Source organism: Clavelina lepadiformis, chromosome 4 (genome assembly GCF_947623445.1).
Source record: "Clavelina lepadiformis chromosome 4, kaClaLepa1.1, whole genome shotgun sequence".
NCBI lineage: Eukaryota > Metazoa > Chordata > Ascidiacea > Aplousobranchia > Clavelinidae > Clavelina > Clavelina lepadiformis.
In genome coordinates this window covers 19890007-19903182 of record NC_135243.1, presented here as the reverse complement: position 1 = coordinate 19903182, position 13176 = coordinate 19890007, and the positions used below count along the sequence as shown (strand labels likewise).

Below are 13176 nucleotides of genomic sequence, written 5' to 3'. Positions count from 1 at the left end.
ATTGTATAGAGATACAGTAAGTAGTAACACATTTTGTTGTTCGAAACCCAATTTACCGAGTATTACTACAACACATTTGTGTCAGTTATTATAATACTATATTACATACATTCACAAATTGTCATTTGACAGTTTATAAAAATGATTGTTGGAATTTAACGTCACCATCACACCCTCATCCCAAAATTGGTATCTTGACGTGCACTATTTCTTTTTAAAGCTGCCAGTTTCACCTGCCATTTTGAAAGTTTCACCTGCCATTACAGTTGCAGGTGAAACTGAAAGGCAGAAACAATGCGGAACTCAGAGAAAATGATGGCCTGAAAGGTTAAAATTCTAGAAAGTATGGCAGTTAACGACAAAAAGTCTTGCATTTAAATGTATTATAAATTGGCATGAAGATGGAAAAGCTTAGCATACTTGTTGGCGAGTATTGTTCGTGCAGGTGCCACACTATTCTTTTTGGACTGTAGGGTCAAAATTTGATTCTCTTGCATTTTTGCAATTATAACGGACTAAATGTTAGTTTTGTAGTGGAGCGGCCATAACAAAATGTGTGGCACCAGCACGCACAAGATTCATCAATGCGCACACCAAACTTTCTATCTTCACACCAAATTACAATAAACAAACAAGGAAATATTGGTTGTTTGAACAGTAATTTATAATAAATAAGGAATTCAGGCTTCAGTGTACACCATCACGCCGCAACTCTGTGTCTAAGCATGCATGATATCTCAGCGAAAACTGCCATATTTTCCAGTTAGGTTAGGCTAAATAGTTGGAGCATCTGGTTCAAAAAATGCAACTTTAGACAGTACTTAATTGAAATTGTGATTGAGTCAAGACTGTGCCTACTGTACCCCATTACTCCAATGTAGCTCGATCTCTATAAAGAATTCAAACAAACATTGATTTTACTCTTGAAATAGTCGTCAGAAGATCAGAGTATAATGTCTTGTTGGGGCTGTCATTGGGTTTTAAGCATTGAGAATTTATCGCCGAGTTTAAGTTGTGCAGACACATTCCTCAGTATGAGAATAAAGATTTCGATAGCATACCGTTATTTTTCCATAAATGGAATGCAGTTCAGAAGTTACCGAATGACTGTCTTAGGTAATTGACAAGAGGTATGGCATAACAATTTCTCTGTACTTGATCCTGATAGCAGCCGATGGGAGCACAATAGACCTTTTCCGAGTTACCGTCACCATTTTTGTTGGGTGGCACGATTTTTTGATCGCCTGTAGTTAATGGAAATTGACGACTCACTTTGATTCTTTTTTAAATTACAAACATTCTGGGCATTGAATTGTAAAGATGTTGCTCAGGTGAGTGGCATATGAATTCTTTTTCATGACAAAAAAAAAGCAATTTTGAAAATATGATGCCTAGCTCTCATTTTACAGTACTTTGATCTTATGCAGTGGATTTGTCTGATATGACGTCTAGATAGGATATGAATGAAACGAACTTAAAATGTTTAAGAGTTTGTGTCTAATTTGTGGCACGTTGAGCAGGCTAATTTTGTGTGGCAAGTCAAACAAAGTTTAAAATAATCAATTACACATGTAAATATAAACTGAGTTATTACATTGAAACATGCCGCAGATACCATGCAAACTCTTAAGCATTTTACATCACATGCTACGCTGACCATGCAATGAGACTCTGTATTAAACTAGGCCTAGTCGAGTGTGTAGGATTCAAACCACTGTAAAATGAGAAGTATAGGCTAGGCAACATAATTTTAATCCAGTGAAGGAATCCATATGCAAACTCACATGAACGAAATCTTTACAATCTAATGGCCAGAACGCTTGTAATTTAAAATTGAATCAAGGTGGGACAACATTTTCCATCGTCAAGTAGGCCTAGGCGATCAAAAAATCTTGCCACCCAGACAGTAACTTGGAAAGGGTCTACTATGAACCTCAATTCTGCATTAAATTTGCGCATAGACTAGGCTATAAGCTTAAAAGTTACAGGCCTGTATAGCAGTCAGCTATAGGTACAGTCTAAGCCTTAATTAGTCAGTCTGAATCTAGCTAGGCTAAGTCTAATCTGACAGTGATATGCCCTCCAGCATATAGGCCTATAGCAGGTCAGTGGTGAAAAAACAGCTAAATCACTTAACAAAATTCTTAACTTGGGGCTGTCGCTAACCTTGCATTTCAGCATTTGTATTACATTGTGGCCCCGGCAACTAGGCTATTTGTGCCCAACTGACAAGGAAGTCAAGCACGCCGTAGCTTAGCATAGCAAATGCCATTTTTCCAATGGCACTGCAGGCAGTGCTTCCTTACCTTTCCAGCCAAATTTCTGGAACTTAGCCCTGCTGTATAGGCTTATAGGCAGGGTTGCCATCGGTCTCAACTAAAAATAAGCACGACTAGGAAATGAAAGACGAATACCACCTTAAACCTACACCTTACCACCTGTGGTACAAAATGGTATACTAAAGGTGTCAAAATACCCAAAATACGAACCTCTGCCCTAGAAATAAGACGAAAATATGGACGCAAGTGAAAATAAGGACGCAAGTGAAAATAAGGACATTTCTTAGAAAAAAGGACAAAAATATTTTCTAAGACACGGACCTTCAAAATAAGGACAAATCTTAGAAATAAGGACGGTATGGCAACCCTACCTATAGGCTATACATAATCCACAACCTCTACAATCTACTTATTTTACAACCACACGCCAAAACTCACCATTAATGCGACAGTTACATTATTACTCTCTGTGTAACTAGAGCAGCAAAAAGTTTTAAAAAAAATTTCAACGAAAAGGCTGTGGGCGTTTTTTTATTTATTTCTTCTTTATCTCTATATTGTTTTGCCGGACTTTGGAGACAGAGATGACAATTCACGGGGGCTGGTGGGCCTAGGCCACTCAACTTTTTTACTGGGGGTCTGGCCCCTCCACTTTTAAAAAATAAATGTGTGATAATAGGATAACGGATAGACGCTTCAGGCCATGTCAGGTTCATTCTACCGAGCCCACCCACTAGTGCAAGGCTGTCCAAGACTATACTAGCATGGTGGGTCACGAGTTTTAAAAAAACATTGCAGGCCCCAAATAGAGGACAATCTATAGTTTAATCATAGTCAATGCATACCCGAAGTTTGTAAATAGAATAAAGCTAGTTTCTCGAAAAGTGGCATAAGTTCCCACATCCACATCATTGACTCTTGCAGGTATGTAGGCCTATATTGACTATGATCTAATCCTAAATGATTTACCGCACGACCAGTAAATACCCTTCTTGATCCTTTCTATTTGTTTTGCAACTGTGCTTGCAATAAAGAGCAAAAATCGTCGCATGTGGGTGTATTGTCACACAATACAGTGACGATAGTCGTAAAAAGGCATTGTTACCCCATCATGATCATATATTGCCTTGCACTTCAATGATGTGCCCCTTATCTCGAGCTGTATCTAATGTAATACATTTAAATATAACGGAGTCGTATATTAACAACTGCTGATTTTTCACTAGAAAACACGGTGTGCAGAAAGTGTTCGTAGGCGGCACAGAGCCTGCACACGTACCACACTGCCACCACGTACGTGCCAGGTTTTAGAGAACCCTTCACAAGCGTATTTAGAAGGGCATCGGGCTAATTTTTGGGCCAAATATATTCGTATTCCTTTTCGTTCATTGTATTTTCCTGTTTGCGACTTCTTGCAGGTGTCGTGCCAAATTTGTTCCGGGCATAGTCACGTAAATATGTCGCATTACTTAGCAAAAGTTTTTCGATCAAAAACCTTGCATTTCTATTGAATTTGTACATTTTGTTTGCTTTTTTGTAAGTTAAATCTGTCTGGGATTGTGAAAGAGGACCACTGAACGGGAGTAAGCGCAAAAATCACATGGAAACGCTACTGTGTACAGATCAACGCCACATTATTCTCATATAAGTTTTACAAATTAGTAATTTACTAACTAATAAAAAACTCTGCCACTCGTGCTTTTTACATTGTTAAAACTTCGTTTGATTTTACTGTAGCATCATTGCCTACGGTAACTTTTCCGAAGCCGAAGCATTATACTGTAACAATATACAGTAAGCTTATAAATTAATTACCAACAGTTGTAAATCCTGGCAACCTACGTTTTGGTTTTCAGTAAAACATTTTCAATTTTCAATACTCTCAGTCACAATACGAATAAGTCGAATATTTTTGCAGATAAATAATGTAGAAAATATTTGCTGCAAAATACAAAATATTTACTGCAATGAATAATCACATGATTCCATTTGAGTTTTCGTAAATTAATAACTTACCCGTTAAGGGCAAACACAAGTTTTTAACGTGATAACATATTAAATTGAAAGAAATAACTGATTAGTGATTATTAATAAGTAGCAAGACATTCTTTGCTCACTGGGCCGTATAACCATTCTCGTAAAGAGGAAACAACACGGGGTCTAGATGGATGCTCAAACAGCGGAATGGACAAATACGATTCGTTATAACGTGGATTGAAAATATTATCCACATTGATCCCATGTAAGATTCGGCACAGCTGACAAAACTTAATCTGCCTACCATAGTTTGGCATATCTTGAGGCTTCATTGTCCTCCATTTAAAATACTCTCTGTATGCGGTGACATTTTTATCGAGATACTTCAGATATTTTACCAATTCTGCAGTAGATTTAAAATCATCCACAAAGATGCAGGAATGCGGTGGTACAACGGCTAAATAATCTCTTTTTTCCGCTCCCCATACGACAGGGACTGTTCCTGCCACAAATGCATTTCTGTACAATTTCTCAGTGATATAGTCAAGACAGTGGTAGCTATTTTCAAACGCAAAATAAAACTTGTATTTCCGGATAAGATCAACTGTTGAGGTTCCACGTGGAGGTGCACTGTTTTCCGGGAAACAACGTCCCATTCTATCAACTTCAAGTCCATGGTTTACCATATCTTGGGCTAATAGTATTCGTTTCTTTGCGCCTTCCATGCCGTCACAGTTTGAAACAATCCAAATGGAAACTCCCGTTTTCATTTTTATCATATCATCAATATCTACTTTTGGGTTGCCACTTCCTGTTTTCTGAAGTTCTTGTAAAAGTTTTGAAGCTGTTGATTTTGGGTAGTACACGTCGGCGTCTCGTCTACAAGTAGTAAAATGTAGAAGAGTTTGTCAAACCATAAGCAAACGTTTTTTTAGTAGCCTAATCGTTACAATGGTCATGCTGCTGTTGTTACGTATCGGTTCGATGATTTTGGCATAACAAAAGTGACATTGAACCCAAGTATAATTCCGAGTTTAATTAGTTTTGCTTTCAGAAACGGTTCTGGTCTTATTGTGGTCAGTGCTACTTTGTCGAAATATGTCTTTAGTTACAATCAAGTCTAAAATCCATATAATAATCCAATCCAGTCGATATAGTTGGCTTATACTTGTAGTTCGTACATTTAATTAGGCCAATCTATCAGTTTTCCTCTTCTCATCGTCAAAATAAAATGTTGACGTTTGTACGCCCATAAATGCTAAAATAACTCATATTAACTCAAGTGCTTCAGAATGCTTTGTAGTTTGTACAATGCAAAATTACTAATGAATATTTTGCTATTTAAACAAAAGATAACAGTTATATCTGTCTTAGTACTCTTAGTGCTTGTGAATGGTCTAACTGAATAGGTCTAACTCTATTCAAATGAACAGCATCTGAAGCTATTCCTACCTGTATGTCATGGTGAGATTGAAAACATTGTCGTATTCAGTTAGAGACATATTTCTTAGTTCTCGTAATGAGGGTGGACTTTCCATCGCCATCCACACGTAATACTGGTCCAAGCGTCTAATAAAAAAAAACGATGTTTATATTATAAATGGTATACATTACAACCTGTTCAGTTTTTTGATTTTTCAAATTATACCTGTTTTTAGGCATGCTGCTACGTTTTCTGAATAGATACATGTAGTAGAAAACCACAGCTCTTGTTTCAAGATCATTGATCTAAAGGTGTATACTGTATAACAAAGCGTAATATTTAGCAAACCTTCAATTCACGGGTTGTTTAAATTAAAAATTACCTTTGAAATGTCATTTGTTAAGTCACATGCTCCGCATTCGGATTGGTTAATTTTGTGTCTCGCCGAAAAAGTTTGGAATTTTGGCAACCCCAAAATTAGAATAGTGTACTGCACAAAATAAATCCCATTGAAAAACATGGGCTATAAAAACTTCATCACATCGCGTAGATTGAATATTGCTTGATAAGATATATAAGACATGTTGCATGCAGATTTCTTGGTGATACAATTTAGCTTTAGTTCATCGTTAATGTGTTTCTGAGATATGCGCATAGTCCTTTTTCAAAGTATAAGAAAATAAACAGTTCTTTTGAATAGTCCCTTATTGTATAATTCTAATACAGTATATACAGGCTACACAAAAATATCATGTTAATACCACTTCCATTTAAATAACACATATATTATATTTACTTTCTTGTCAGCGTTAGATAACGTTTCATCCAGTTGTCTTATAAGATGAGAATTTGTTGTATATCCTCCTTTGTAGTCGATGAAATTTTGCACTTGCATAGAAGTAACGGAAATATTTTTCTTGGTTGAAGTTGTCATCGTTTTGATTTTAACTGCAGCAGCTTTGTTCTTTGAAGTCCAAACCAAACTACGATTGATCTTATTGTACGTGATGTGAGACTCAAAGAAAGTTAACGTGTCCGAGGCGTTCCGATAGCAAAGAAGTACAGATATGAGCAAAATAAATACGAAAATGCAAACCTTGTTATTCATGGCAGATAAAAGCTAATAATGCAACCTTTCAAACTAGCAACGAGTTATAACAATATATAATATCTGAACAACCGTACTTTACATTTACGTAATGTTTATAGCCTATACCTTTATCTAACTATTCTAAACTATGTATACAACCGTTCTAGATGATTTTGTTATAATCACAACAAATCTGCAACGGATTGCGACTCTGTTTATTACCAACGTTAAAAATATGTTTTAATTAATCTCTGCAAAAACTATGAACTATAGCACAACGGTATGTGTACAACATGCGTGCGTTCCCTAAGGCAAAACAGAAAATATTTCGACTTTAATTTCCCCGTACATTCTGTTAATAACATACGGTAACCACAATTTCATGTGTAGCGTTATCTGGTCAAACAACAGACACGGTAACGCGAAGAAGCAGATTAATACGACGCATGATAACGCCATATAATAACCGTTGTCGTCGATACAGCTCGTGTGTCTGATAAACTTATGTACTCTTTTTCGTTCCTTATTAACAACCAATTCAAAACTGAATCGGGTTTATTATAATTCAGAATTTTACACTAATAACATCTCGCTAAAATCGCACAGCAGTGAAACTTTATGTGCAACTAGTAGTCCACTTCCGATCAGAATACTGCGATATTGGTGTCATGGTTTTATACCTACCTTTCAGGTCAGTATCTTACACATATCCACAGCAAATTTGATTAATTATAAATATTACCAGCATCATTCAATATTTAATTGTAACGTTCCTTAATTCGATTAAACAATGAAAGCTATTTGGCGATAACTACGTTGAACGTTTATAAAAGATAAACGTATTTAAACACGCTGATTTGTTTTTAAAAATTTAGCAGCGTTGCTCGTGATGTTGTTTGCTGGGTACTGAAAACTGTCCAAATTCGATCGAGTACTTGGTATGAACGCCGACTTGACCTAACTTGTAACTTGAATCAAATTCAGCGAACAGTAGTCACGGTTATTGATTTCAGTTTGTGGCGACGTAATAGCCAACTCATAACAAGATGTGACAAAAATGAAAGTCAGCGTAGGGAATTATGTATTTATTTCTAGTGATAATTGCTCAACCACAAAAAATTTTTGAAAAATTCATTGGTTAGTAGCCTCTGTGTATTTGCTAAGGGTTTGGTGACACTTAATCACGCGACACTTAATCACGCGACACTTAATCACGCGACACTTAATCACGCGACGCTTAATCACCGACACATAATCACTAGGACATTTAATCACGCGACACTTAATCACCGACACATAATCACTAGGACATTTAATCACGCGACACTTAATCACGCGACACATAAACACTACGACATTTAATCACGCGACACTTAATCACGCGACACATAATCACTAGGACATTTAATCACGCGACACATAATCACATAATTTACAGCAATGTTATGCATGGGAAATGTAAGCAACTGCACGAAGATAAGTACGAGATTGTCTGTAGACTAGACTAGTCGTTATAGATACAAAGAGATGTGGCGGTCGTGATAGTAAATTGTAATAATTCATTCATTGGCATTGTAAAGAATGCATTGGGTGTGTCTCTAGCTAGATTCAATTCATTTGAGTGTTTGAAGTGTATTTTTCGTAGTTAAATCGATAACCAAACAAAGAGTTCCAAAACCGACGCTCTGACACAGTTTCAAGTAGCATTGTATTTCACCGTGTAACGTTTTGATGGTACTTTGGTCAAGAGCTTCGGTGACAATAGAATAATGTTAGATATTACATAGGTTATACGTAGCAATGCAAAATGACGTGTTATTTCCTGATTGGCTAATGTGTTTGTATAAAAACTAAGGTTTGGTTAAAATCTCCCCTTCTTGTCTCTACACATAATATCAGTTTTACCTTCTGGACTGTTCATTACTGAATTGGAGTTATAGTTTTGTTTAAATGTGAAAAGATGATGAAAATGTTTCTAATGTGATACAACTTATTTCGGACAATATAACAATTAGACTTTATGAAGCTGGTGTTGATTTAAAGAAACATTATAGAGAAAGCCGGCGCAACGGAGTCAAAGACAATTGTCGGGGAGTTCTAAAAGAAAGACTAATAGCCTTTGGCTTTAAGGCCAACCTTAAAAGCAATCCACATCGCCATCCCCACAGAGAGATGCACACGAGCTTGAATTACTGAATTTTTCTCACGCTTTTCCGACATCCAAGTGATTATGTGTCGCGTGATTAAATGTCGCGTGATTAAGTATCCAAGTCGCGTGATTAAATGTCCTAGTGATTATGTGTCGCGTGATTAAATGTCCTAGTGATTATGTGTCGCGTGATTAAGCGTCGCGTGATTAAGTGTCGCGTGATTAAGTGTCGGTACACCATTTGCTAAGTAGTGTGTCGTACTTTAAAATAAAGTGCACAATATTGATACAATGTTGATTTTATTAGTTAGCCTATCACTGCTTAAAAATCTGTATGTTTTCATTAGACTCTAGAAAAATTTATTTCTGATAAAAATCTCAGTCAATGTAAACGATAACGAAATTTGTTGGTCGACGTCGAGAAATATATCATGTTGGACGCGGGGAAGTCAGCATTGGACGTGCGGTCGCTCAAGCTGCAGGTTGTCGATCAAGTAAGGATTATCGAGACGATTTATGACGCTGTATTTGTTGTCATTGATGCACTGCACCCCCCTGGCGCCGTTTTCATTGGTTGATAACAGGCCAGCGACGAAGTAAGGAGAACAATTATTGTTTGGGTCAATGGGGCATATCACTGGACTTCCACTGTCACCCTGCAACAAACTCTCAGTAAACAAACATAAACGTGAGGCAGGTTCTTTTATTTACAACGAAAATAGATGTTACAACTGTTAAATTTAAAGTAGCATGTCATTAGCAGGTGACATGTAATCGGAGTGATTACCTCGACTTGAACGTTGCCTAGGATATTTTACAGATAAAAAAGGATAGCTGAATTGAATAGTATTAGTCTAAACATAGCTCCCTTTTGAAATTATAATTTTGTAAAGCATTCCAGTTTTACCTGGCAGCCAACAACTTGTTCTTTATGGTTTGCATTCACGCATTTGAAGAAATATGTGGGGTATTTTTCATTGCAATCGTTAACAGCTACATTGACCTTCTGAAGAATTCTGCTGTAAGGAGCTAAAATAGGTGTTTAACTGTGATGAAGAATTTTATGAGTTTTAATACCGTTAAATTTTGGAAGTATGCCTTGAAGTGTCTATAGTTGGAAGTAATAAATCTTTTTGTAATCTTAGAGGGTATAAGCCTCAAACTATAGCATTCAACCATGTAGATTGTAGGGCAAGTGGAGTCTACAAAACGATTAAAACAAAGACCTGTTTTAGTTCTGCCATAGCCCACTGCAATACAACTTCTAGTGGGCGCATTATTCATGCTTCCTCTCCACAGGCAACCGAGATAAACTGGTTGGTCGAAATCCTCTTCCTCTGGTCTCTCAACGTGTAAAACGGCAAAGTCGTTTCTGCGAATACATTCTACACTCTACAAACACCCACAGCAGTAAACACTCTACAGTTAGAACTATTTGGTCATGGAGATAGCCATAGTTGCACCAATGCACAGTATATAGGCCTACTGTAACACAGTTGTAAGCGGGCTTTATATTTTTACCGCGAAAATTTATGTGAAGTCCGAATTGGGCCCGAAGGTTAAATTTATTGCATGAATCAAAGTCATCTTTTGATGTTATCATGGCAAATTTCATTTTTTGCAATGATTATATTCGAGTATATAGGCTATACTTTAATCCCGACGCCGAAATGAAAGAAACTGCGCACAATAAGAAACCTTTTAACTACTGCTTTTTTGGCAATTTTTCTAAATCAGTTTAGAGAAAAGCTCAAACAAAACCAAACTATGAAAAGTATCAAAAATTGTTAGAGTTAGTTACACAATTTCCTCTTTGCGTTCTTATACGACTACGAAGTGCGACTTCTGTCGGCCCGATAGGTTGAAGTACAATTACGCGTTACCGATTAGGCTTTGCTGGAGGCAATCGCTTACTTAATTAGTTGAATACTTGCGTTGCCGTTGTAAGTGTAAATAAGCAGAACTTAGTAGCTGAGGTGGTTACCGCATGGTTATATGCGAGATTGGTTAGCTTAAATTCATATATCTAATCGTCCGGTTGTAACACCTTCCAGCAAACACGGCTGTGACACTTACGCAAGGGCACCAAGTCTGTTTTCATAGTTCGGCAAAATGTAAGCTTGGGTTACATTGAAGACCTCCTTTCGTTGATGATGCTCGCTTAGAGTGCTGAGTATCCCTTTTCCCACAATGGCGGAGTACTTTCCTTTCTTTAGACATAGCCAATCTCTACAGAAAACACAAAATATTTAGTTTAATGTTTTCGCCGAGGCCGAAGAAAACGAAAATAATACGTATACAATAAACGTATTAACGTAATAAACGTATATTGTTACGTTTATTTGAAACTTTTCCTGAAACAAATTGTTCTTCACACTTTATTATGAGTTATGTGATATATACAAATATGAGTTATCTTTCTCCGTGCACGTCTCGTAGCGATCTTGAAAGCCAAAGTTATTCAGTTGACATTCTTCAATGCAATGCGCTGCCGTAAGGATCCGATTTCGCGTCAAAAGCACACCTCCGCAAATGGTTTGATCGTGTCTCCAAACTGCAACGTGCCAGGGAAATTCATTTACTTCAACCGACTGGCCATCTATCAATCGTAAATAAAATATTAAATATAAATATCAGAACAAAGAGCTTTCTAAAAACTGTTTAACCAATTCACAAAAAAAAATTTGCAAAAAATTCATTGAGAATAAATTAAATTGAACTATCTCGCGAACTTAATTCCGATGGCACTTGCAAGTATGTGTTTTCTGTTTTATAGTCCATTAACTACAGTATATAAGGTCAACAGTTGCAGCTTACATTTGACAAAAATCTTACTCACGTGGGATTCGCTTGTTAGTTTCCATCTTAGGCAGATACCGCAAACCACATTCTTTATCCTGGTTATTATCTCTTAATAATTCCATAGCCATCTCTTCAAAATTGAAAAAAAATTAATTTCGGCAAGTTCATTTTGTATGTTAATGTTTGCAGCAAGTGTGTATGTGTAACTTGTATGTATGTTTTATAGCCACCCCGTTGCGTTGAAAAAGTTAAATCACATACGTTTTGTGCAGTCTTGGTGTCGACGCTTTACTCTGTGAATCAAATTATAAGCAAGTTTAAGCAATTATGCTTTAGCAAAGATATATCTATGTACACAATATGTTTTAATCATTTTTCATTCCGCAATTATTCAAGCAAAATTTTATCAAAATTGATTTTATACCTCCTTTCACCAATCAAGCGACGAGACCCTGTAAAAGTAAATCGTTAGTAGTCACTTGCAATGAGGGTTTCTGTGCAATGCAAAACTTCACTGTCTGGTACACTGGTATAGTACTAAGTCTCACAACCTATCGCCTCATCGTCATAGTCGCTGGAATGTTTGCCAAAGTTCTTGAAATAATCTTTAAATGGCGATGAACGCTTCAGTTTCGTTAAGCTGAAAAGCATCCATTTGAAGTGCATTAACAGCCAAGCATATATCGTACAAAAATCATATAATATTTCCATAAACCATTTATTTATGCGGTAAAGTATATATACACTGTGCAAAACCAATACAGTAGCGAATTTGTTTTTTGTAAGACGGAAAAAGTGGTGTAGCACCTACCTTTCTCTAGACAGCGCTGCTTCCCCATTCGCTAGTAGAGTGAACACCAGACTTGAGAGAAGAGCCAACTCCATGCTTCGGTTACAGTCTTCGTAAACTTTGGGATCAGCAACTCGAGAGGTCCGAAATGTCGAACAGTGTGGTGACTTCTTATTTCATCCGAGGCAGAACGAATGCTTAAGTAGAGTAGGTCTGGAAAGCACCAAACGTACTCGTCGAAATCAGAACACCTTTTATCGGTGTCTGATACCTGTGTATAGTTTTGGAAATGTATTTTAAAACCTGAATAGACCACACCAGATTTAGATTTTTTTTATCAAATTTTAAGTTCTTTTTTTGTACACCGCAGTATAGATGTAAAGACATGCATGGACATGATTTTGTGGTAACAAATCACTGGTCATCTGTTAATATACTTAATACCGGAAAACTGATTTATGATTTTACACGACGATGAACATGTTATGTTACATGAGAGCGTCTATAATAACTGACGGGGGTTACATTAATTAATTATTAATTCAAAATAGTACCCAGCATAATAATGTAAGTTTTGTTTCATAGGAAAGTCCATCATTTTTTAAAGAGAATGTAATAATAACATTACTTCATTTTGATTTGGGGGTAATTAGTCTTGTTGTGTCC

General features: G+C 36.6%; 2 protein-coding genes across 2 annotated transcripts; both read right to left on the bottom strand.

The window, feature by feature from the left end:
* Positions 1-4103: 4103 nt before the first annotated feature.
* Positions 4104-7297, bottom strand: LOC143451708 (4-galactosyl-N-acetylglucosaminide 3-alpha-L-fucosyltransferase FUT6-like). The gene is made up of 5 exons (XM_076952426.1): positions 6476-7297; positions 6062-6169; positions 5905-5984; positions 5709-5825; positions 4104-5135 (listed from the first exon to the last, which is right to left on the bottom strand). Exons 1-5 carry the CDS (start codon positions 6785-6787, stop codon positions 4367-4369), a joined length of 1386 nt encoding a protein of 461 aa, XP_076808541.1. The 5' UTR covers positions 6788-7297; the 3' UTR covers positions 4104-4366.
* A 1914-nt stretch (positions 7298-9211) lies between these two features.
* Positions 9212-12684, bottom strand: LOC143452178 (serine protease 55-like). The gene is made up of 10 exons (XM_076953047.1): positions 12532-12684; positions 12272-12360; positions 12145-12172; positions 11982-12013; positions 11758-11850; positions 11322-11517; positions 10995-11147; positions 10145-10290; positions 9826-9947; positions 9212-9574 (listed from the first exon to the last, which is right to left on the bottom strand). Exons 1-10 carry the CDS (start codon positions 12603-12605, stop codon positions 9368-9370), a joined length of 1140 nt encoding a protein of 379 aa, XP_076809162.1. The 5' UTR covers positions 12606-12684; the 3' UTR covers positions 9212-9367.
* Positions 12685-13176: the final 492 nt, after the last annotated feature.